The following is a 26,604-nucleotide window of genomic DNA, read 5'->3' on the forward strand; positions in this document are numbered from 1 at the left end:
TTCACTAATCCAACATAGCAACAGAACCAAGATTTTTGGAGGGTAATGGTGATTGCTCCTTAGAACTGCCCGCTCCACAGCCTAGGGCCTTACAGATATGTTTCATGAAACATTAAATCCCCAGGGCTCATCAATCACTGCGATCAACACTTACTAAATGCATACACTGTGGCCGGGTATTCCTTACAAAACCAAAGAGCGGCTTTATTTACTTTTTTCCCTTCAGCCACCTGAAACTAAACCTCAAAATCAAAAAGTCATGCAACATCTATTGTTATTTCCAGGTGCAGGAGCCGAAAGAGCACAGACTAGAGACCCCGTGTTCCAGAGGCACTGCCGGGTCTCCTGACACAGCTCGGTCCCCAGGGAAGGGTCACGAACGGACATCACGCCACACTTTCCCTATTACCAGGGTTATTCCAGTTGAATGTACTCCCAAAACGGCTCTAAACAATCACCAACTGGCATTTATACCATCCCCACACCATCCCTCGTTCACCCAAAGTAACCCAAGGGATATTTTCCAAAACAGGTCGACGCCGTCAGGTTATCTCCATTAAGAAGTCTGGGTGAAAAACGTGTTAGCTAATTTATCTTTTTGAGAAGTCAGTTTCACTGCCTGAGGAGTACATTTTCAGTCAAAAAAGGATGAGCTTTAAGAAGAGACTAGGGACTTAGCATGGTTTAGAAATGGGATAGAGGATCAGGATTCTAGACTTAGCTATGGTGCCAACTCTGTGACCCTGACCAAGGCATGTAACCTTTCAGGACTCAGTTTCTCCATCTGAGGCAAAATGATCTCTAAAGTTCCTCTCAACTTGGTCTAGGATTTCTAGGCCTGACACACTTACCACTGGCTGCTGATCTGCTCCTTCAGATCAGCAACCTAAGCTGTACCATATGTAGGGCCCAGGAATCAAGTTCCACACAACCTGTTACTGGGGCAAAGCATGTGCCGCAGTTGGGAACAAGAGAAAGATTAAATACACAAAGGCTCTGTGTGTGTGTGTGTGTGTGTGCGCACGTGTGCTCTCAGTTCTGTCTGACTCTCCGAGACCCCACAGACTATAGACCGCCAGGCTCATCTATTCATGCAGTTTTCCAGACAAGAACACTGGAGTAGGTTGCCATTTCCTCCTGCACAGGATCTTCCTGACCCAGGGATCAAACCCATGTCTCTTGTGTCTCCTTCACTGGCAGGAATATTCCTTGCCACTGTGCCACCTGGGAAGCCTCTAACGTAAATGTCAGATGTCGATAATTTTGAAGTTATTACTTTTTTGCATTTTTTAATCTACAAAAGCCAAACTTTCCCACCATGAACTAAGAATAACAATATTCTGAATGAAACTTTCAGAGTTCCTTGAAAAATGTAAAAAACAAGGGAGTTAGTGAAGTTATGAGAGCAAAACAAGCAGAAATATCAAGAGTGTAACTTCTGGAGATCACAGAACGCTAAACAATATCTTCTGTGTGGAGAGCTATGAAAATTTTGTCAAAGACATATAGCAGTACAACATAAGAGATAAAGTGACATGGTTACAAGGGTGTGTTTACTTTGTGAAAATTCATAAGCTGTATAATTAAGATTTGTGCATTTTTGTGGATGTGTGTTATACTTCAATAAAAGACTTATTTTCAAAAATTAAATAACTTAAGCTCACAAGGTATAGAATTAAAATGCTTCAGGATTTTCGTAACTGCTGCCATTAGTTCTGTAAAACTATGAATGACTGTTTTCCAAATCTGTTACTTAACACCAGCATTCCCCAGTTTAAGAAACACTGCTCTACAGGAAACTATAACAACATGTAAGATAACTTAATGTGCTAAATGGTAAATTCTCAGTAATTTTAAATTTATGAGGGGAAATTTTTCATTCTCTCTCTGCAGAAAGCATTAATTTAATGTTGAATATTCACTATATTTTAAATCTTTACTGAGGTAGGTGGTAAAATGATTTATAATCCTTTACTGGATTTATGTTTTTATTGGAAAAGTGATACCCAATCAAAGTAAAAAACTGCATACAACAGAAAAGAATAAAAATGTAAATAACTCATAATTCTTTCATCCAGACAGAACCACTATTTGTATCTGGTTTACTTCATGTCTGCATGTCTCTCTTTTCTCTTTCTTAACACACATAAATATTAATATTGCTGACAGAGTACCACGTGCATAGTTTATTTATCTTAAGCACCTTTCCACACTATTAGAAACTTTTCACAAACAACTGCTGCATAATATTACATTGCACAGATGTACTGTACAATCCTACTTTTAAAAATATACCTCAATCCCTGCAAAAAATGTAAACATGAGTTTTTAAAGAATTATGTGCGTTAGTAAATTGAACTGAATTGAGCCAGTCAAATGCCAGGGGCATTTATTAGAAAGATAACTACCTGTTATAATGGTATATTTAACCCTTTTGTGTTGAAGATCAGTACTTACTAGGTAAAATGCAGATATATAATTTACTGGTGAGAAGCACCAAGAAGTACTAATTAAATGGTATTAAGAGGTTAATGCAAAATCTTCAAATGTATTCATCGGATTGTATTAAAATGTCAATAGCTGCAACCTAAATTTGAAGCAAGTGGTCAGGAAGAAAATGAGACAGAAGTAATAGTTTATAAACCTTAAAACTAATTTCAGTAAATAGGAGTCAAAAGAAAGGAGGATGCACACTCTGCAGCCCCTGAGCCACAACTGCGGAAGCCCACACTCTAGAGCCTGAGCTCAGCAGAAGCAGCCACCGCGGTGAGGGCGCCCAACCAGAGAGCATCCCCCACTTGCCGCAGCTAGAGAAAGCCCGCACGCAGCAGCGAAGACCCAGGGCAGCCAAAGATAGATAAATGTTTTTTAAAAAAAGAAACGAGGCAAAAACATTCATCTCCAAGCTTAAACCCATTTATCAGAGCTAATTCCTATTTTCCTCCCTACGCAGCACAAGATTAAGGGATAAAAGAGAACTTTTCCTCCAGCAGAGCTACAAACTCATCCAAAAAAGAGAAATAAAGGATCACACAGATCTTAACCACACTTTGGAAAGGGCTTAGGCAGCGAATAAATGCACTCCCTCCTTGCCCAACTCCTGTGGCACCAGTCATCCCTACAAAGGCTGCCCCAGAGTGCTGCCACTTGGGATAGAGACAGGGCACACGGCAAAGCTGGAGTCTATGTGTCCAATAAATACATCCACTTGGGCCCCGTGGGACGAGCCAGGGGTCTGACCAACTCACAACATCACTTATGAGGTCCAGGCACCTTTCCGAGCCAGTTTATTCATAAATTCAAACTCAACTTCTAAACTTGTGAAGCTACCTCTGAACTTCAGCACACCACCTAACTCACAGCCCTTCCACTTACCGGCCCAGCTGACTTAAGGGCAAAACTGACACTCCAAACCTCACCTCTAGCTCCTCTTCTCCCTTAGCCCACTCAACTGAGGTAAGTTATAATGTAAATGGTTAACAATTATTTAATTTTAAGGGGAGATTTTACAGTTTAATAAGGGGTAATTTCCTAGCCTACCAATAAGTATGAAGCTCAAACCTCAGTCTTTCAAGGCAAGCTAGGTAGAAAAAATATCTGTGAGTATCTTGAAGCACACTTGCTGGTAAAACAAAGTACAGTATTCATGTGTCAGCTTTCAGTTGAAAGAAGTATTGTTTTTAAGTATATGAAAAGGTAGGGAGATATCTGACTTCCCTGGTGGCTCAGACAGTAAAGCGTCTGCCTACAATGTGGAAGACCTGGGTTCAATCCCTGGGTCAGGAAGATCTCCTGGAGAAGGGAATGGCAACCCACTCCAGTATTCTTTGGAGAAGGCAATGGCAACCCACTCCAGTACTCTTGCCTGGAAAATCCCATGGACGGGGGAGCCTAGTAGGCTGCAGTCCACGGGGTCTTGGAGAGTCCGACACAACTAAGATATTTATGTCTAAATGTTTGTAATCCTCATCTTTGGTGAATCACTTGAATTACAGCCACAGTACTGACTTCACTGAAAGTATAAAAGTCTCCAATGTGTACAGCCAGTACCTTCACATTTTAATAAAGCCTGAGGTGTTATGAGGCCTGATTGAGAATACACAAGAACTTTAACACTCTGGGGCAATAAATTTCTCCAGTAAGTGTGCGTATGTGCTAAGTCACTTCACTTGTGTCCGACTTTTTGCAACCCCGTGAGCTGTAGCCCACCAGGCTCCTCTGTCCATGGGATTCTCCAGGCAAGAATACTGGAGTGGGTTGCCATGCCTTCCTCCAGGGAATCTTCCTGACTCAGGGATCGAACCTGAGTCTCATGTCTCCTGCATTAGCAGGCGGGTTCTTTACCACTAGCACCACCTGGGAAGCAAGTTCTGCAAAAAAGAGGGAGACTTTTCTTAGCCAGCACTTCACCTGGGAAGGACTAGGTTCCCCACATACTCTGAGTCACACTCCACACCCATTCCAGAAAACAACCTGTATGTACGCCAGAACGACCCCATGAGGCCATCAGGAAGACAAGGAGCCTTGGCTCTGATGGTTATCTCTGAATTCTAAGAAGCTCTGACAGAGATGCTGTAAGCCCTGCAAGAAAACACAGAATTTACAATGCTGCTCGCTCTGTAAGAAAAGGGGCTTCAAAGCTCATCTCCAAATTATACAGCCAAGTGACTGAAAGATGAGTTTTTTTACACACACCCATCATACCAGCCAAAACAATTCACTCGTTTCCAGACATCTCGTCTTTAATTATACCATCCCTCCTGGAGGAAAGGCCTCTAATTTTCAAACCTCACTCATTCAAGGCCCAGTTAAACAATAAAAACAAAAATGGCAATAGAAACATGTACATCAACAATTACTTTAAATGTAAATGGATTAAATGCTCCAACCAGAAGACACAGACTGGCTGAATGGATACAAAAACAAGGCCCATATATATGCTGTCTACAAGAAACCCACTACAGACCTCAAGACACATATAGACTGAAAGTGAGAAGATGGGAAAATATATTCCATGCAAATGGGAAGCAAAAGAAAGCTGGAGCAGCAATCTTCGTATCAGACAAAACAGACCTTAAAGAATACTACAAGAGACAAGGAAGGACACTACATAATGATCAAGAGATAAATCCAAGAGGAAGACATAACAATTGTAAATATCTATGCACCCAACACGGGAACACCTCAATACATAAGACAAACACTAACAGGCATAAAAGGAGAAATTGACAGTAACACAATAAGAGGAGGAGGCTTTAACACCCCACTCACACCAATGGACAGATCATCAAAACAGAAAATTAATAAGAAACACAAGTCTTAAATGATACATCAGATGAGATGGATCTCATTGATATCTTCAGGACATTCCATCCAATGCAGAGGAATACACCTTCTTCTCAAGTGTTCATTCTCTAGTATAGACCACATCTTGGGTCACAAATCAAATCTCAGTAAATATAAGAAAATTAAAATTGTATCAAGCGTCTTCTCCAAACACCATGCTATGAGATTAGATATCAATTACAAGAAAAAAACTGTAAGAAACACAAACACATGGACAGTAAACAACACATTTCTATATAGCTAACAGGTTACTTACTATGTAAGTAATAACCAGTAATCTTAGTTATTATTATAGTAATAATTGTTAATATTTATACTATTGGTTATATTATTAATAATATATTAACATTAATTAATATAATTAATTATAATATTAATAACATCAATATTATAATTGATTGGTATAATTAATATTACTACTAATAATAACTAGTAGTAAATAACTAACTAAAGGTTACTGAAAAAAATCAAAAGGGAAATCAAGAAATTTCTAGAAACAAATGACAATGAAAACATGACAACTCAAAACCTATGGGATGCAGCAAAAGCAGTCCTAAGAGGGAAGTTTATAGCAATACAATCCTACCTTAAGAAACAAGAAAAATATCAAACAGACAACCTAACTTTATACCTAAAACAACTGGAAAAAGAAGAACAAAAAAACCCCAAAATTAGCAGAAGAAAAGAATCATAAAGTTCTGAGCAGAAATAAATGAAAAAAAACAACAGTAAAGATTACTAAAACTAAAAGCTGGTTTTTTGAGACGGTAAACAAAATCGACAAACCTTTAGCTAGACTCATCAAGAAAAGAAAAGAGAAGAATCAAATCAACAAAATGAGAAATGAAAAAGGAGAGGTTACAATAGACAATGCAGAAATATAAAGGATTATAACAGACTATTATTAACAAATATACAGCAATAAAATGGGTAACCTGGAAGAAATGGACAGATTCTCAGAAAAATTCAATCTTCCATGATTGAACCAAGAAGAAATAAAAATTATGAACAACCCAATTACAAGCATTGAAATTGAAACTGTGATCAAAAATCTCCCAAAAAACAAAAGCCCAGGACCAGATGGCTTCACAGGAGAATTCTATCAAACATTTAGAGAAGAGCTAATGCCTATCCTTCTAAAACTCTTTCAAAAAATTGCAGAGGAAGGAACACTTCCACACTCATTCTATGAGGCCACCATTACCCTGATACCAAAACCAAAGACAACACAAAAAAGAAAACTACAGACCAATATTACTGATGAACATAGATGCAAAAATCCTCAAAAAAATTTTAGCAAATAGAATTCGTCAACACATCAAAAAGCTCATACACCACGATCAAGCTGGGTTTATTCCAGGGATGCAAGGATTCTTCAATACATGCAAATCAATCAATGTGATACACCATATTAACAAACTGAAAAATAAAAACCATATAATAATCTCAATAGATGCAGAAAAAGTCTGTGACACAATTCAGCACCCATTTATGATTAAAACTCTTCAAAACATGGGCATAGAAGGAACTTATCTCAACATAGTAAAGGCCATATATGATAAGCCTACAGCAAACATTATTCTCAATGGCTAAAAACTGAAAGCATTCCCCCTAAGATCAGGAACAAGACAAGGGTGTCCACTTTCACCACTATTATTCAACATAGTTCTGGAAGTCCTAGCTACAGCAATCAGAGAAGAAAAAGAAATAAAAGGAATCCAGATTGGAAGAGAAGAAGTAAAGCTCTCATTGTTTGCAGATGACATGATACTGTACATAGAAAACCTTAAAGATAGTATCAGAAAATTACTAGAGCTAAGCAGTGAATTTAGCGAAGTTGCAGGATACAAAATCAATAAACAGAAATCATTTGCATTTATATATACTAACAATAAAATATCAGAAAGAGAAATTAAGGAATCAATCCCATTCACCATTGCAACAAAAAGAATTAAATATCTAGGAATAAACTTACCCAAGGAGACAAATGACACCACCCTTATGGCAGAAAGTGAAGAACTAAAGAGCCTCTTGATGAAAGTGAATGCTGCTGCTGCTGCTGCTAAGTCGTTTCAGTCGTGGCCAACTCTGTGCGACCCCATAGACAGCAGCCCACCAGGCTCCTCCGTCCCTGGGATTCTCCAGGCAAGAATACTGGAGTGGGTTGCCATTTCCTCCTCCAATGCATGAAAATGAAAAGGGAAAGTGAAGTCGCTCAGCCATGTCTGACTCTTAGCAACCCCAGGGACTGCAGCCTACCAGGCTCCTCCATTCATGGGATTCTCCAGGCAAGTGTACTGGAGTGGGGTGCCATTGACTTCTCCAAGAAAGTGAATGAGGAGAGTGAAAAAGTTGGCTTAAAGCTCAACGTTCAGAAAACTAAGATCATGGCATCCAGTCCCATCACTTCATGGCAAATAGATGGGGAAACAGTGGAAACAGTGTCAGACTTTATTTTGGGGGGCTCCAAAATCACTGCAGATGGTGACTGCAGCCATGAAATTAAAAGACACTTACTCCTTGGAAGCAAAGTTACAATCAACCTAGACAGCATATTAAAAAGTAGAGACATTATTATGCCAACAAAGGTCCGTCTAGTCAAGGCTATGGTTTATCCAGTAGTCATGTATGGATGTGAGAGTTGGACTATAAAGAAAGCTGAGCACCAAAGAATTGATGTTTTTGAACTGTGGTGTTGGAGAAGACTCTTGAGAGTCCCTTGGACTACAAGGAGATCCAACCAGTCCATCCTAAAGGAGATCAGTCCTGGGTGTTCATTGGAAGGACTGATGCTGAAGCTGAAGCTCCAATACTTTGGCCACCTCATGCGAAGAGTTGACTCATTGGAAAAGACTCTGATACTGGGAGGGATTGGGGGCAGGAGGAGAAGGGGATGACAGAGGATGAGATGGCTGGATGGCATCACTGACTCGATGGACGTGAGTCTGAGTGAACTCCGGGAGTTGGTGATGGACAGGGAGGCCTGGAGTGCTTCAGTCCATGGGGTCACAAAGTCAGACATGACTGAGAAACTGAACTGAACTTAACTAAAGGAGACAAAAGAACTGTACACAGAAAATTATAAGACACTAATGAAAGAAATCAAAGACGACATAAACAGATGGAGAGAGATTCCATGTTCCTGAGTAGGAAGAATCAATATTGTGAAAATACAAAATGCAATCTATAGAGTCAATGTGATCCGTACAAAGTACCAATGGCATTTTTCACAGAACTAGAACAAAAAATTTCACAGTTCATATGGAAACACAAAAGACCCCAAATAGCCAAAGCAGTCTTGAGAAAGAATGGAGCTGGAGGAATCAACCTTCCTGACTTCAGATTACACTACAAAGCTACAGTCATCAAGAGAGTATGGTACTGGCACGAAACAGAAACACAGATCAATGAACAAGATAGAAAGCCCAGAAAGAAACCCATGCACCTATGGGTACCTTATTTTTGACAAAGGAGGCAAGAATATACATACAATGGGGCAAAGACAGCCTCTTCAATAAATGGTGCTGGGAAAACTGGATAGCTACATGTAAAAGAATGAAATTAGAACACTTCCTAACACCACACACACAAAGATAAACTCAAAATGGATTAAGGACCTAAATATAAGACCATAAACTATAAAAGTCTTAGAGGAAAACAGGCAGAACACTCAATGACATAAATCAAAACAAGATTCTCTATGACCCACCTCCAGGAGTAATGGAAATAAAAACAAAAGTAAGCAAGGTGAAAACACAGCCCTCAGAATGGGAGAAAATAATAGCAAATAAAACAACTGACAAAGGATTAATTTTCAAAATATACAAGCAGTTCATACAACTGAATACCAGAAAAACAAACACCCCAATCAAAAAGTAGGGAAAAGACCTAAACAGACATTTCTCCAAAGAAGACCTACAGATGGCTAACAAACACATGAAAAGATGCTCAATATTACTCATTATTAGAGAAATGCAAATCAAAACTATAATGAGATACCACCTCATGCTGGTCAGAATGGCCATCATCAAAAAGTCTACAAACAATAAATGCTAGAGAAGGGTGTGGAGAAAAGGGAACGCTTTTGCACTGTTTGTGGGAATGTAAATTGATACAGCCACTATGGAATACGGTATGGAGATTCCTTAAAAAACTAGGAGTAAAACCACCATATGGCCCAACAATCCCACTCCTAGGCATATACCCTGAGGAAACCAAAATTGAAAGAAACACATGTATTCCATTGTTCATTGCAGCACTATTTACAATAGCTAGAATGTGGAAGCAACTTAGATGTCCATTGATAGATGAATGGATAAAGAAGCTGTGGTACATATACACAATAGAATATTACTCAGCCATAAAAAGGAACACATTTGAGTCAGTTGTAATGAGGTGGATGAACTTAGAACCTATTATACAGAGTGAAGTAAGTCAGAAAGAGAAAGATAAATATCATATTCTAACACATATATATGGAATCTAGAAGAATGGTTCTGAAGAATTTATTTACAGGGCAGCAATGGAGTCTCAGTGAACTCCGGGAGTTGGTGATGGACAGGGAGGCCTGGTGTGCTGCGATTCATGGGGTTGCAAAGAGTCGGACACGACTGAGCAACTGATCTGATCTGGTCTGATCTAATGGAGAAACAGAGAACAGACTTATGGACATGGGGAGAGGGGAAGTGAGGGTGAGATGCATGGAAAGAGTAACATGGAAACTTACACTACCATATGTAAAATAGACAGCCAAAGGGAATTTGCTGTATGGCTCAGGAAACTCAAACAGGGGCTCTGTATCAACCTACAGGGGTGGGATGGGGAGTGAGATGGGGGGCGGGGAGGTTCAAAAGGGAGGGGATATATGTATACCTATGGCTGACTCATGCTGAGGTTTGACAGAAAACGACAAAACTCTAAAAAGCAGTTATCCTTCAATAAAAAATTAAATAAATTTTAATAAATTAAAAAAAACCCACAAAACTCTCCAGGATGAGGTGCTGACTTCTAAGGGCCCAATGTTCTCTATCCTTCGGAAATCTGAAAACTCTTACTGTTGCTGTCTCTCACTTGGCACTAAACCACTGCCCTGTGCTCTGTTTAAACTTGTTTGGGTTTTTAATCGTTTCCTATGCATGTTATCTTATTTCTAAAAAGCGTATGAATTCTCTGAAGCCAGGGACTGACAGCACTCTACAATTAGAAGCTGGAAGTGTGTTTCTAAAGTTTCTTTCAGTCTTTCCAAGACCACGCCTCTAACCCTCACTCTGTGTGCATCTCCTCAGTGCTTAGAACAGAACAGGGTCAGTGTCATGTTATAGAGGCTCTGGAAACAACCTATCTGGAGCAGGATGCCAGATTTTTAGTTTAAACAGTGGCTGATGAAGACAGGGGTAAAAGGGGCATTTGCTTATCAGGAAGGCAGGTGCACATGAAAAGAACGAGTGAAGAGCAACTGGTTCATCTCGGGAAGTACCTAATTCCATTAGGAGATCCCCAGCATACATTCATCATACAAGACAAGACTTGTTTGGGGACCACACAGCTGTCTCTGCAGGAAACTGAGCTCATAAATCAAAGCTCTGTCCCCAGAAGAAATACTGTTTGCCCTCTCCACCAACTCCTTCCTTTCCCCCCTCTCCAGGTCATTCACCCTGATAGGATAGGCAGCATGGGTCATTCACATAAAGACACGAATGTCTCTCAACTTAAATGAGGCCTACACTGAACAAGTGAAGCTGTTTTAGTATATCCAATGAACCACAACTTTGGAAATAAGGAAATGAAGCTGCCTCAGGTTTCACTGTGATTACTACAATTGCTTACCAGGCACAAGTATCAAAAATAAGTAATAACCTGATGACCTGACTGCTAGGTGAAACCGTATTAGAATACCTTAGGTCTCTGCTCCCTAAGCTGTCCTTTTCATTAAAGAACAAAAAGAGACAGGAAAGGAAATCTAAAGGATTTCACTGGCCACTCAGGGAAATGGGAAAGTGAATTCTTGAAGCCCCTCAAGCATAAAACTAGGGGTGCCATGAACTAGTATTTTTAATGAGGTCCTTAAAGGATATGGTCAGATATGACAGTTTGTATCAAAAGTCTTCAAAATGTTCATATCTGCTGATACAGCATCCCATTCCCAGGCTGGAGATACACACAAAGATTTGTGTAAGAGTGTGTTTGTTGCAATAGTATTTATACTAAGAAAAAAAATTAGTATTCAACAGAAAATGGACTAAATAAATTGGCTAAATAAATATTCAACAGAAAATTGGCTAAATAAATTGTACATTCATGTGTCTGACTGACACGCAACTATTAAAAAACCACTGAGGAAGAATATTCAATGACATGGGAGAATACTCATGACAGAATCAGTGGGAAAACATAATTATAAAACAGTATACATAGTATATGAGCTCCGTTTTGTGAAAAGAAGTATGTATGCAAAAGAAAAAAGACTGAGAGAATGTGTATGTAAGACAGCGGCCATCTCTACTTTCAAAGTTGGAAGTAATCAACATTTGTAACTTATTTTTAATATTTTAATTATTATTTTCTGATTGGGAGAAAAGTTTTGGGGTTTTTTTTTTTTTTTTTTTTAAGAGGAGGCTGTTTATTTGCTCTGCATGGTTTTTCAACATTCACTGTTACTCTCAGATTTGCCCACATCACAGGCCAGTTTCAGAATAACGTGAAAGCCTTAGGAAAAACCCAACTCTTTTACTTCTTAAACTTTTTAGGTCACTCCAAAAAAGGGGAACTTAACTTTCTGAAGTAGAAAACGCCTCAGTTCCTAAATCTACATCAACTATTACTTCCCATCCATCAGTCCCTATCAAAGCAACAGTCTAAGTCGAGATTCAAATCCAGCTGGTCTGTGAAATCTGTGAATAACCAGTCTCATGTCCCCTGTTTTGGTGTCTGCTCCAAGAATATGGCAGAAAAACACCCTGATGTGGAAGAAGTCACCATCCTTAGGCATAGGAGGCCTCTATATTGTATCATTTGAGGAACACCTCTGATAGCTCAGTTGGTAAAGAATCTGTCTGCAATGCAGGAGACCCTGGTTTGATTCCTGGGTCAGGAAGATCCCCTGGAGAAGGGATAGGCTTCCCACTCCAGTATTTTTGGGCCTCCTTTACGGCTCAGCTGGTAAAGAATCCACCCGCAATGTGGGAGACCTGGGTTCAATCCCTGGGTTGGGAAGACCCCCTGGAGAAGGGCAAGGCTACCCATTCCAGTATTCTGGCCTAGAGAATTCCATGGACTGTATAGTCCATGGGGTCACAAAGAGTCAGATATGACTGAGCGACTTGCAGAGAGACTCAAACTACACTTCTTATCGCGAGATTGCTCCCTTTCCTGCTAAGTGGTTGGAAAGCCTCATGGTCAGGTGTTGAGGACTGCAACAAAAAAGGGAGCAGTCTTTTGACTCTGGAGGGGTGCTGTCAACAGGTGTATGTTTTCCAGGAGCACAAGGAACTCAAGGATAGGAGAAGGCAAAAGGCCCCATTAATACATGGCAGATCAGCTCATGGGATTGCCAGACAGTCCCTAATTAAAAGTCCTTTCTACAGAAGTCCAGTCTTGATTGATGCGGTCAGGAGGGGATGAACAAAATACAAGAATCACAGGAAGGGTCAGGTGCACAGGTTATAAACCGGTGAACCAATCTGGCCCATAAACATGTTTTGTTTGACCTTCTTCTACATGAAGTAAAAAAAATACTTAACTGTGACATTTCACATAAAGATATCTGTTTTTGGCATCTCTTCTAAATATCAGAAGATTTAGCAACATTGAGCCTACAATCCTGCAGAGCAACAACTGGCTGTCCTGTCTGGAAGGGCATGTGCTTTCAAACTCCCAGATGCCACGTATAGTACTGATTATGAATGATGCCAACCCTGGCCCCCAGCTCATGCCTATGCCCTGCCTCATTCCTGTATGTGTCTAAGTCTGCTCTACCATCTCTAGAGTCAGGGGAGAGGAAGGACAAGGGCCCTTCTCAGTTTGCTGCACTGTATTTCTATTTCAAATCTGTTTCAACACTCTACCAAGAAAGGAGAAAGAGACCTGAGAGTAGGGAGCTGTCATTCTTCTCACAAAAAAGAAACTAAAACTTGTTTTAATTCTGAGAGGCCCAGCTAGCTAGCAAAAAGGTTTCAGAGATCCCCGAGAGATTTGCACAGACTGAAGTATACTCACACTGGCTGTCAAAGTATTCAAATAGCTAGTTTCTAAATGAGAACGTGAGTAACATTTAAAGACCACAGTTCCTTTTCGTTGGAGTTCCTCCCCTTCAGGGAATCCACCCCTAATCCTTAGCTGGTAATCTTAATTCATTATGTGCCGATGGAGCATACTGACTCAGAATTTAACACAAAATTTTATAGCAGTTCCTTCTGAATTCTAGGGAGCAAACTTTCTAATTGTCTAATCAGAAATTCCTATTGTTGGAATAAAATCTCAGTACTCAACATAAAAGTGTTTCTAATGTGGACTCACCCTATCAAATAATTTACATGTTATTTCATAATTTATCTATGCAACACAGATAATTATTTCCTTTGATCACCTGGATATGGAGACACTAAGTAAACCACTGGCTTAAATTCATTAATGCCTAGCTTCTAAAGTGGTGAGTGGTTTTCAAGCTGTAAAATAGGCCTGCCTAAGTCTAAAATTATCATGCTTCTATGACTACATTTATATCCCAGAATATTATAGTTTTAAATCACTGCAATGATTAAAACAAATTCAAACTATATTATGAATTAACATAATAAACAAAGCTAACCAAGTAAAACCCCTAGGTGCCTTAAATACTACGAGCAAGGCAGAAAATGAAAACAATCAGGTCTGACAACACGTTGGCTCAGAAACAATGCTAGACTAATATAAATCAGAAACGTGTTTCCACAGAGACACTAAACTTACTAAATATTAATAGAAATACACTCCATTACTTATTTTTTTCCACTTTATCATTTCCAAAGAATTTAGTAATAGCTACTAAATAGCTACATACAAGATATCTAATCTAATCTAACTAGAACCTCTAAGTGTCTAGATAAAATCTTCTTTCTGAAATGTCACTTATTTTACTAATTTTACCTCGAGGCTGGATATGATACTGCTACGAATAAATGATCAAATGCACCTGCAGAAATGGAAAGGCCTGCTTTGGCAGCCACCACTCACAGGGATAGTGTTAGGCACGTCACGTGCAGCACGGGTTGTCAGTGCAGGCGACAGGGGGCACACGGACGGCAAGTAGCCAGGGTGAAGTCCAAAGCCCCAATCACTGTCTCCCAAGATCAGATTTTCTTTCACAAACTATTCCTGACACAGAGCAAAATATATTCAAATGAAATGTATTCAGAAGAAAACAAGCCAATGTACCACTTTCTCTCTGGCACCTGAGATGATATACAGGGCAGTCAACACATTTTCTAACCAAGGGGATTTCCTTGGAGGGACGGTTCTGGAACTGAAACGTGGGATCTGAGTTCTCTCTCTCTAGCTACCACAAAGACAAAGAGAATGGCTAGGACTAAGCAGGAAGAGAGAAGGCAAGAGCCACCAGGAAAGAGGAATAAGGCAATGCAAACAGATTTTCTCTGCGTTCTTGGCTGACATGTGGTTTGTGCCTAGATTCCCTGGCCCTGCAGCATAACCATCCCACTGCCAGAAAAAGTGGCTTTTCCAACAGCTGTCCCTTGGAGTTTTCTTCCCTTGCCCTTGTAACTTCCAGAAATTCCTGAATCTCTTGCACAGCAAGGAAGGGGGCTTAAGAGTGGAAACTCTTTTTATTTTTTAGAAATAAAGTCAGTAACAACTTACTCAAGAACAACTAACAGTGTGATAGAAGGTCCTTGGCTTGGTCTAATGTAACACTGAGGTTTCCCAACTTCAAAAGCCTTTGAATTACACGGCAGTGGCACCGCACTGCAATTACTGAGGCCCGTCTTTCTTCTCTCGGCCGCCTACCTATTATTTTTCCTGGACAAAGGTAACATTTGTTCAGTAAGTATTTATTGAGCATCTACCATGTGCCAATCACCATATATTGTGGCAAAAGAAAAAAGGGGAAGACAAGAGCAAAGGTGGTCCCTGGCCTCATTGAGCTTCAGTTCAGTTCAGTTGCTCAGTCGTGTCCAACTCTTTGCGACTCCATGAACTGCAGGACACCAGGCCTCCCTGTCCATCACCAACTCCTGGAGTTCACCCAAATTCATGTCTGTTGAGTCAGTGATGCCATCCAACCATCTCATCCTCTGTCGTCCCCTTCTCCTCCTGCCCTCAATCTTTCCCAGTATCAGTGTCTTTGCAAATTAGTCAGCTCTTCGCATCAGGTGGCTAAAGTATTGGAGCTTCAGCTTCAACATCAGTCCTTCCAATGAACACCCAGGACTGATATCCTTTAGGATGGACTGGGTGGATCTCCCTGCAGTCCAAGGGACTCTCAAGAGTCTTCTCCAACATCACAGTTCAAAAGGATCAATTCTTCTGCGCTCAGCTTTCTTTATAGTCCAACTCTCACATCCATACATGACTACTGGAAAAACCACAGCCTTGACTAGACGGACCTTTGTTGACAAAGTAATATCTCTGCTTTTTAATATGCTGTCTGCTGCTGCTGCTAAATCACTTCAGTCGTGTCCGACTCTGTGCGACCCCATAGACGGCAGCCCACCAGGCTCCGCCGCCCCTGGGATTGTCCAGGCAAGAACACTGGAGTGGGTTGCCATTTCCTTCTCCAATGCACGAAGTGAAAAGTGAAGTCACTCCATCGTGTCTGACTCTTTGCGACCCCATGGACTGCAGCCTACCAAGCTCCTCCGTCCATGGGATTTTCCAGGCAAGAGTACTGGAGTGGGCTGCCATCGCCTTCTCCGAATATGCTGTCTAGGTTGGTCATAACTTTCCTTCCAAGGAGTAAGCATCTTTTAATCTCATTGAGCTTACATTCTATTATGTGCATAATAAGCCTGTGTAAAAATTCAAAGTATGTAGAAACAGACAATGTAGAAAGTAAACATCTACTATACTCAACTATAACTGACCATTTGGTATAAACTATTTCAAATAATCTTCTGCGTATGAAAAGAATACTTACCCATATTTTGTAATGGGGTCATACTATCTGATCAGTTTTTCTACTTCCTCCCCTTTAACAATCCATCTTGAGGTCTTTCCATTACATTCTTTTTAAGATACGTTTCCACCTTTCAGGGCTTCCCTTGTGGCTCAGCTGGTAAAGAATCCGCCTGCAATGCAGGAGACCTGGTTTGATCCCTGGGTTGGGAAGATCCCCAGGAGAAGGGAAAGGCTACCCACTCCAGTATTCTGGGCCTGATGAATTCCATGGACTGTATAGTCCATGGGGTCGCAAAGAGTAGGACACAACTGAGTGACTTTCACTTTTCCACCTTTCAAGAGAATCCTCTGTAACATTCCCCACTTTAACTATTGTGATCCCCCACGTAGGACTCTTTAGGGACTTGAGATAAGGCTGGAAAAGTCCATATAAGGCCACCTTCCCCAGGTACTTACCCCAGTGAATGCACAAAGGCTCTACCTCTGGAACTGACTGCACTGTCTTGTTTCCTCCCCAGAGTTGGGTCTCAGCTTTGGATTCTATCCTCGCTTTGTGCCTACAATCTCTAAGATGACAAAACAGAGGCTTCTTGGATTCTCTCTTTATTATGCTCTTTCTTTACAGCTACTCACACCAAAATCATACTGAATCCGCTGATAATTAAAAATCAGTATCTAAAAATATGACCCTTTCCTTTCAGTGGATATCTAACTTTAAATTGTCTGTAGATGTCTTAAAATGGGGCTTCCCAGGTGGCCTAGAGGTAAAGAATCGCCTGCTGATGCAGGAGACTCAGGAGATATGGATTCCATCCCTGGGTCAGAAGATCCCCTGGAGAAGGAAATGGCAACCTGCTCCAGTATTCTTGCTTGGCAGGCTGCATTCCATGGACTTGCAAAGTTGGACACAACTGAGCGTGCACACGCACATCTTAAAATGTGGGGAAATGAAAAATTGGAAGTAGTGTAAATTGTCTGTTATTTGTCCCCAAACAGCAAAACCACACTAAGGAGTCTTCTATAAGGCAGAGTTTACACAACAATTTAAAACACTGGTATGTGGAGACAAGATTAAGTTCAGAAGTACAAAGACTGAGAACTGCTTAGTCAAACCACCTGGGCCATCTGTGCCACCAGCTAAGTCCCATCAAGGAAGAAAGTTGGCTGTTCTTAGCTTTTGCTATCTTTGTCCCTCATAAGAAAAACACAAAATCACAAAACATAAACATAAGATTTATAGTGGCTAGAAAGTGGAATGAAGGCCAGTGACATTCTGCTCACCCACCAGCTTAAATTAGAAAGAGATGAGTCACAAATACTCATATCACAGCCTACTAAAACACAATACTAATCAATATATTCACTGATGGACCAGAACATTATAAAGCCTATTTATCAACTATGTTGTCATCAATCTATATGCTCCCAAAATATTTCCCTAAGACCCAGAAGTGGTAATATAAGTTAGTTCCTGGGTATGAATGTAAATTAAACACTCCCCTATGTCAGTGAATAGGTTAGAATTTCTTAGAGAGCTTCTCTACCCCTTTGAACCCCTACCCTCCCCCGCCCCTGCCAACCTTTGCTGAGGCAGGGCTACCATACTTGCTTAGTGATTACTGGAAAAGTCCTAATAAACGTTCTCTACCTTTCCCCCAAGGCTCTTAAGTCTCCAACTATGCAGAACTGTATGAACAAAGTAAGTTATAACATTTTGGTGTGCCTGAAACAGCCAAATGAATTTAGAGAAGAAAAAAAAAAAAGAGTAACTATTCAAAAAATTACAGCATTCCCCAGATTTCCATTTTCCCCTGAAGAAAAGCTACCCCCCCCCCCTGCCCTCAGAACTTACCACGATGGCCATGCCCATGCCTCAGACTTTTCAAGCAGTCACCAGTGGCCTTGCCCCAGGGTTGATGTTTACATCCCCTATCTTAAGTTCTCCAATTTGAGGCTCTCGGGTCTGCTCTGTCAACGTAGGCCTATCCCAGGTTTATTCCTAAAGAGCAAATTCCCTGCTAGGGGGCTCTAGGGTGTCTGAACTAGACTAACTCCCATGGAGTCCTAATGAGAGCTGCATTCTTAGAGATCCTATAAATTTTCAGGGGTACCAATGGATGGCCACCTCCTGTTCAGAAATAAATACACCCCTGTGTCTTTGGCAAAAGCAAGAATTTTTAAAACTCTTAAAACAGCATCTCTCTAGAAGAAAGGAAAATTAAACAAATTCTAAAATTCTAAGCATTTCTTCTATAGGTTTTAGCCAAAAGAGCACAAAATTTAGCCCCAGTGCCAATCCTTGTGCCAACTTTAGATGTATATATATTTGAAACAAACAAAAACACAAGAATTTGTAAAACAAAAAACAAAAAAAAAAACAGAACAATAAAGCAGGTTATTAACAGCAAAGGCAGAAGTCAAGAAACTTTGGTTCTGGTCCTTGTAACTGTCCCTCCAGCTGGTTACTAGGACTAGTCATTTAATCTTCCAGGGCTTGTTTACTTCCCTGATGAAATGACAGGGCTGGGGAGGCTGGTCTAAATATCTCTGCAACATTCTAAATTCTACTCAGTTTCATTAAATACATCTCTTCTAGGCAAAGTGTGGATATTTTTCCTTTATGACTCTTCACACTAAACATTATTCAACTACATTAAAGAGTTGATATCTTACTAAGGGTAAGCATGAGAAACAAGAAAGATTAATCTGTCTTGAACACAAAAACAAAGAAAGAAAAAGTGGGATGGAAATAAAACAAAGAAGAGACTTCTACTTCAACATTTCTACAGAATATGGATTACTTTACGTTTTGTACCCAGTTTTAAATTCTCTCCCTTAACCAAGAAACTGAAACAAGTAACAAATTCCAAACAAGAAACCCCACAGTCTTGGGCTGTGTTTGAGAGGAAGCACTGTGCCAAGTACAAACAGAAGTGCTGGCTCTTCTGCTTGCGGGCCCTGAAGCTACAGGAAAGCAGCTCAGGTGTTACACCCTGACCTACTAGACCTCAGACAGATCACTGAATGATCAGACAGAACTGCCACGGAATATGCCATATCAAGTGAAAACCAGGTGAGGCTAAGTTGGGAAAATGATTTCAATATAATTTAGGTGAAAAATCAGGACAAAAAAACTATACAAATGCTATGGCCACATCTATATAAATTCAGTTGATGAAAATACAAGAAAAATTTAAGTGATTTTGTCATATATCTCCTTTTTTCCACCTAAATTTTCTATAATTTTTTGTACACTTAAAATATTTAAAAACTGACCACTGGAGAAAAAATTGAGCAAACCTCAGTCTAATTTACATGATTACTTTTAACCCAGTACTTAGTTAAAATAAGTGATCTTCCTCATTGCTTTTTTGTTTATATATAGAATTTTTTCCATGTCAAAATTAAAAATATTTTTGGCTACCAACATTATAAGTCTGTTTCTAAATAACTTGGGTAAAGAATTCAGAAATCAAGCTGGCAGAAATTGGGTCATTTTGTAAGATACTTATTTCTCAAACCAAAAGATGCTTTAGCAAGTTTCCAAACTTTTCCTGGAAAGTGGCCTACAAGCAACGCTTACTACCAAGTTCCTCACCTTCCCCAACCTTAGCAATCTACCAGCATCCTTTTTAGTTGCTGGCTAGGAAATCCCATGGACAGAGGAGCCTGGTGGGCTGCAGTCCATGGGGTTGCTAAGAGTCGGACACGACTGAGCGACTTCACTTTCATGCACTGGAGAAGGAAATGGCAACCCTCTCGTGTTCTTGCCTGGAAAATCCCAGGGACGGTGGAGCCTGGTGGGCTGCCGTCTATGGGGTCGCACAGAAGTCAGACATGACTAAAGCGACTTAGCAGCAGCAGCAGCAGGAACATCTTTGGCTTTGTAGGCAAAAGAGTTTCTGTCACAACTACTCAACTCTGCCACCATAAACCAGCCACAGACACTACATGAATGGATGAATGTGGCTACGTTTCAATAAAACTTACTTTACAAAAACAGGCAGTGGGCCACCTTTGGCCTGTGTGCAGTCATTTGTCAGTCTATGGTATACGCACACTAGAGAACATCCTTGGAGTTTGGAGAGACAATGAAAAGACCCGAAGGACTGCTTGCTCCTTCACAGGGAACGACCATCAGATCTTACTCTGACAGTCATACCAATCTTTAAGACTTCTCTTTCAAAGTGGTATATTAATGAATTCCCCCCTGCAAAGTCAATGAATTGGTTCCTCAAATATAGCAGTTTTCAACCATGATATTGAGACACACACAGCTATGTGGAATGTGTTGCATTTACTAATAATACAAGACTGGTTTTCAAGTGATTTTTTAAAAATTTATTAAAGGGGCAATCAGTCTTATCCCTCTAGCCAGCCTCGACCTGTACACAGCCCTGGATGTACCTGCAAGAGCGAAGAACTCATGTACAAACTGTTGAAGAGACTTCAAGCCCAGCCTTTTCCATCTGAAGATAACAAATCCACTCTCTGGCTAACACCTCAAATATGTCAGGTTTGGATCTGTTAGAGTCTTAATATTCATCAAAACATATATGAAGTCAAGGAAGATATATTTTCCTTTCATAAACTTTCACTGTTATCACAGAAAAACTTGAAAATGCATGAAAGATGAAATAAAAACTAAAAGACCCAATACTATCAAGGAGAAATAACTACTATTATCGTTTTGGCTCCTTTCCCGTCAAATCAGAAAAACAAAATGCTTTCAGTAAGATTCCTCTCTACTTTCTTCATGAAATATTATATTATAAGCACTATCCTATATTATTAACTGTCTCAAAATATGATTTTTAATGTATTAAAAATCCATCAAATAGATGGACTATAAATATTTAAGTTTCTCCCCTACTGTTGGATATTTACATCATCTATTTTTTATACTATTACATGAAAACTTGAAAATAATCCCATGGAAGCTTATGAAACTATTTAATATTTTATATTTATGTATTTGACAGCAGGTATGCTCGGAGGGATTGGGGGCAGGAGGAGAAGGGGACGACAGAGGAGAAGATGGCTGGAAGGCATCACCGACTTGATGAACATGAGTTTGAGTGAGCTCCGGGAGTTGGTGATGGACAGGGAGGCCTGGTGTGCTGTGATTCATGGGGTCGCAAAGAGTCGGACACAACTGAGTGACTGAACTGAACTGATTCCCTAAAACAAAGTTATACTCTGGAGCCCTTCAGATCAAGGCACATCAGAATACACATCAGTGACCACAGGGAGAGGTATATCCCCCAGGCGCGGGCTCAGGAGCACTGGACCCACGACTAGAAAACAGGCCATCTGAGTCCTTGAAATTCTTTATTAAAGGCAGATGAGGTAGTAGAGATAACCGACATGACAAGTGGGGCCCAAGTGAGATGGTATCACAGAACTGAGCCTTGATTGCTCTCTCTGTAACACCCAACAGAGGAAAATTGTTTTGACTTGACTGCTATTATTAAAATTGTGCAGGAGAGAGGATGTTAAAAAGCTGGTGGCAGATGTTTCATTTATAGCATATAATAAATTTGTGAGATATTCACTTTGATATAGAAGGTCAACTAATTGGTCTTTTTCCCCTGAGCAAATGAAAGACAGCTGTCTGCTGAGTGTTTTCTCCGCAGGGCACGATGGGGTAGAATGTCAAAAAAAACACATGTGAATGTCAGCCTGGTAACAGCAGCAGCATGGTATGTTTCCAATAGTGGCCAAGGGTTATGAAACCTCTAGAGCCTTAAGGAGTAGAATCCACCTGTACTTCCCTTTATCTAGCTGTCAATCAGAGAACTAAAACAAATTATTAATCTAATTCATATAATTTATAATACTAGAAACTTTCCCTCATAAATTGTCTGCTCTGAAACAAGCCAAACAGGAACATGAGATAACTTAGTGGAGAGAGGGAGTCACAGCGGCCCTCTTGAGCTATGTATTTTTGAAAGGTCCATGAAATAATGCCATTTACAATAATATGGATGGATATAGAGATTATTATACTAAGTGAAGGAAGTCAGAGAAAGACAAATACCGTATGATTTCATTTATATGTGGAATCTAAAATATGGCAAAATGAATGTATTTGCAAAACAGAAAAAGACACATAGACACAGAAAACAAACTTACAGTAATCAAAGAGGAAAGGGGGTAAGGGGATAAATTAGGAGTTTGGGATTAGCAGACACCAACTACTACATATAAATAGATAAACAACAAAGTTTTACTGTATAGCACAGAGGACTATATTCAATACCCTATAATAAACCATAATGGAAAAGAATATGAAAAAGAATGTAGAGATATATGTATAACTAAATCACTTTGCTGTACACCAGAACCTAACACAACACTATAAATCAATTACACTCCAATTTTAAAAAATAATAAAGAGAGAAAAAAAAATAAAAAAGCTCCAGTTCAGATCTCAGTTTCCAAATTGAAAGATATGAAGTACAAGACTCTTGAGAGTCCCTTGGACTGCAAGGGGATCAAACCAGTCAATACTAAAGGAATCAGTCCTGAATATTCATTGGAAGGACTGATGCTGAAGCTTCAATACTCTGGCCACCTGATGCAAAAAAATGACTTATTAGAAAAGACCCTGATGCTGGGAAAGACTGAGGGCAGGAGGAGAAGGAGATGGCAGAGGATGAGGTGGTTGGATGGCATCACCAACTGGATGGACATGAGTTTGAGCAAGCTCCGGGAGTTGGTGATGGACAGGAAAGCCTGGCTTGCTGCAGTCCATGGGGTCGCAAAGAGCAAGACACAACTGAGCAACTGAACTGACTGACTGATGAAGTAAAAGGAATGTATATGTATTTTATAAAATATATAAAACACAGCAAAATTAAGTCTGAGCCAATCAAGGTAATACAACAATGTTCATCTTTAACTTAAACATGGGAAAAGGAACATTTCTAATTAAAATCTGAATCTAACACTGAACAGTTGACCCTTGAACAATATGCAGATTAAGCCCAGTGTAATTTATAGGTGGCCCTCCATATCCATGGTTCCTCCACATCCACAAACTCAACCAACTAGGGGCTATGTAGTACTGCCGCATTTACTAATGAAAAACACGTATAAGTGGTCCCACACGCAGTTCAAACACGTGTTATTCAAGGATTAACTGCATTGACCTATGGAATTTTTAGAAAGAAGATTATTTTTTGTACCTGACAAAGATTTGCATGAACAGGCCACAAAATTCTTTTCGTGTCTATGCCACACGATCTTTGGATATGCAAATTGAAAAAAGACTAAAGATACGCCTCTCGAAACCACGAGAAGAATCAAGTTATGTGTAAATTTGTCAAATATGGGAAGTAACCACTATCACCTCACACTGAACACACTGGAAAGAGCTTTAGTCAGTGCTTCTGGATGGTGTGGGTGACCAACAGACCCGTGGGAAAGAAACACTAAATGTCCAACACCACAGAGTTAACTGTCACAGAATCTGATCACAAACAACGCCTACAGGCCTACTCAGAAATACGCTTCTCAAGACCCAAGTCAAGTTTGTGGGAAGTGTAGGCAAGGACACAGCACACACACTTACCTTACCAGTGCGTCTGGTTTGCTTAGCTGGTTATTAGGAATACAGTTTTCCATTAAGTCCTTGTGTGCACTTGGGCTCTTGCTAGTGCATTTCTGCTTCTTCTCGTTTTTACTAGATGAGGAAGGGATGCTCCCGTTTGTGGCGCTGTGACTTCGAGGTGAGGAGTTCACCACGCCACTGGCATTTTTGTAGTTTTTTGAGGAAGCAGTGCAGGAGTCCTCTTTCAAGAGATTTTCTGTACTTCCCACAAGATCATTATTTAATCTTTTACTGTTGATATGGTTTTCCATATACTCAATTTCTTGTATTTTAGAGTCTACAGGTTGTAGAATATTGTTGTTATTTATTCCAAGGTTGTGTTTTTTGGCATCTTTGTCTTTTTCCTTCCCTTTTTCTCGGTATTCTATCTCTGGCAAAGTTGTAGAGAGTTTTTTGTTGGCTGGGATACCTCCGTTGTGGTGTATGAGGATTGAGGAATCCATATCAGGTAATCCTTTGGCTGCTACAATACCAAAAACAAACCAACAAGCAAAAAAAAAACCCACACTGGAATATTTAGTTGTAAAAAACCAAAATGGATGGATTCAACAAATGGTGTCATCTACACTTAGAAGCGCACTGCATTGAGCTGCCAACCGATTCAGAAGCAAGAACCACACCACACTGTGCTAACTTCAAGAAGCAAAGCCAAATAAATTTGATAAGCTGCACATTTAGAAAATCATCATCATTTCAAAACACCACGTCATTAAAGTTCTGACCTTGAAAAGAATATGAGGATTTTACAACTAAGTCATACCTCATTTATCAGTCAAATCAAACTTGTCTATCACTGGGGTGACAGGACATAGGCAGATCATAATCTTAAAGGTCACATTTAAAAAATGCTTGGATTAAGCAAAGTTAATAACTTTACTGAAAAGATAGATTAAATGAAACAAACAGGTGTGATGTTAGCATACAGGGCACCTATCCTTTGTCTTGCTTCTATCGTTAAAGTAATAAGAAGTCTGTTATCATTTACTAGGCCACTTTACAATGAATTTTCTGTATAGGTCTACATATTCAAACTCGACAAAGCGCACTTGAAGAGATAATTTTGCACCACACCAGAGAACAAGATTTTGTCATGTATCAACTAAAAACAAAAACCAAAGAAAACTGGTACTGCTGTCTGTTCACTTATTGAATTGGTTACATATTTATTAAAGAGGCTGTATTAGAAAAAGGTCATTCTAAGATCCATGTTGCATTATACAAACCATTTAAAATAAGACCTAGCCATGTTTGCTCTATTCAGAAGAATTCTGATTTGTAAAACAATTCTGTGTTTACATCTCTATCTGGCTTATACTCGGCTTGCTACAATTACAAATGCACATAGTTACATATACTATTGTCACTGAGAATAAATATTTTAAAATCGTCATAACAAATAAATATTAAAATAGAAAATAAACTGTAAAAGGAAATGAAATAAATTTTAAAAATAAACATATTTAAAAGCACATGGTCTTAAGACACTAGGCAGAAAACATCATACATATTCTATATTTCATGACGAAGTAAAGCAACAGTCCTAAAAAGGAACACCAGAAAACACTAAAAGCCATGGTAACTTCCCAAAGCCCTAGCAACTTTTCTGAAAAAATACTACTGACAAACAAACTAATAACTAACCTACTGAGCCAACAGCTTTAGAGTAAAGACCTACCTTCCTCGGCCTCTTTTTCTTGCTTCTGTAGCATCTGTTGCTCTGGAGGGAGGGCTTGTTGAAGAAGCTGCATGTAAAATTCGTTCTCTTTTTGCACTTCTTTTTGCTTCCTCAACCGCATTTTGTAGCTTACATAACTTTTGAAGCCAAAGCCCAAAGTCACCACAGGGTATCCAATACTAGAAAGAAGACAATTCTGCCAGTAAATGTAAGTTAAGAAAACAAGCAACACATGCATCCAGCACATGAGGACCCTATGACTGATTCCTCATTATAGATGATGATAATAGCTGAGCATTCAGTAAACACATGTAAATACGTCTGTTGTGGAAATCAGGCAGCTAGCACGCAGAACAAACCCCTGTGGAACAGCAGGACCGTTGGACCATAAGAAGCTGCCCATTAGGCCCTGGCAATCTTCAAATACACTCAAGAAGTTACCACAGGGACAGTTGGATACAGTGGCTAAAGTCTTTGATTAACATGGAACCTGCCTCATGCATGGTTAGGACTTAGGGATCTGTATGTTTTTAAGAACTAAAAAGGTAGAGATTTTATGAGTGATCATAAGTAAACATTGCAAGCGTTAAACACATCATTTGGTTTTCAATACTAGAAGGCAGGGTCAAATTCAGGTGACTCATCTTCTTGCTGCCTGAGAAATGTCTGTCACTAGCTATTCCTGGAAAATTAGTTCATAAACACTCTATCAAACATAAATTAAGAATCATTTAACCAAGTATCTGATATTTTCAGAGCCAACGTTTGGTTTGCACCAACAAATTAAACCAGCTGTACTTACAACTCTAATCTCTGGGACAAAAAGTTGAAATATTTTCATTCAAGCCATCAGTCTAAT

At 39.7% G+C, this 26,604-nt stretch overlaps 1 protein-coding gene across 1 annotated transcript in view; it reads right to left on the minus strand.

The window, feature by feature from the left end:
• MACO1 (macoilin 1) overlaps positions 1–26,604 on the minus strand; it is a 66,352-nt gene that overhangs the window by 18,288 nt on the left and 21,460 nt on the right. The window contains exons 5-6 of the mRNA NM_001038647.1: positions 25,746–25,924; positions 24,032–24,533 (exon numbers count right to left, since the gene is read on the minus strand). Of these exons, the coding sequence (NP_001033736.1) occupies positions 24,032–24,533; positions 25,746–25,924 (681 nt within the window). The remainder of the gene's footprint in view (positions 1–24,031; positions 24,534–25,745; positions 25,925–26,604) is intronic.

Source organism: Bos taurus, chromosome 2 (genome assembly GCF_002263795.3).
Source record: "Bos taurus isolate L1 Dominette 01449 registration number 42190680 breed Hereford chromosome 2, ARS-UCD2.0, whole genome shotgun sequence".
NCBI lineage: Eukaryota > Metazoa > Chordata > Mammalia > Artiodactyla > Bovidae > Bos > Bos taurus.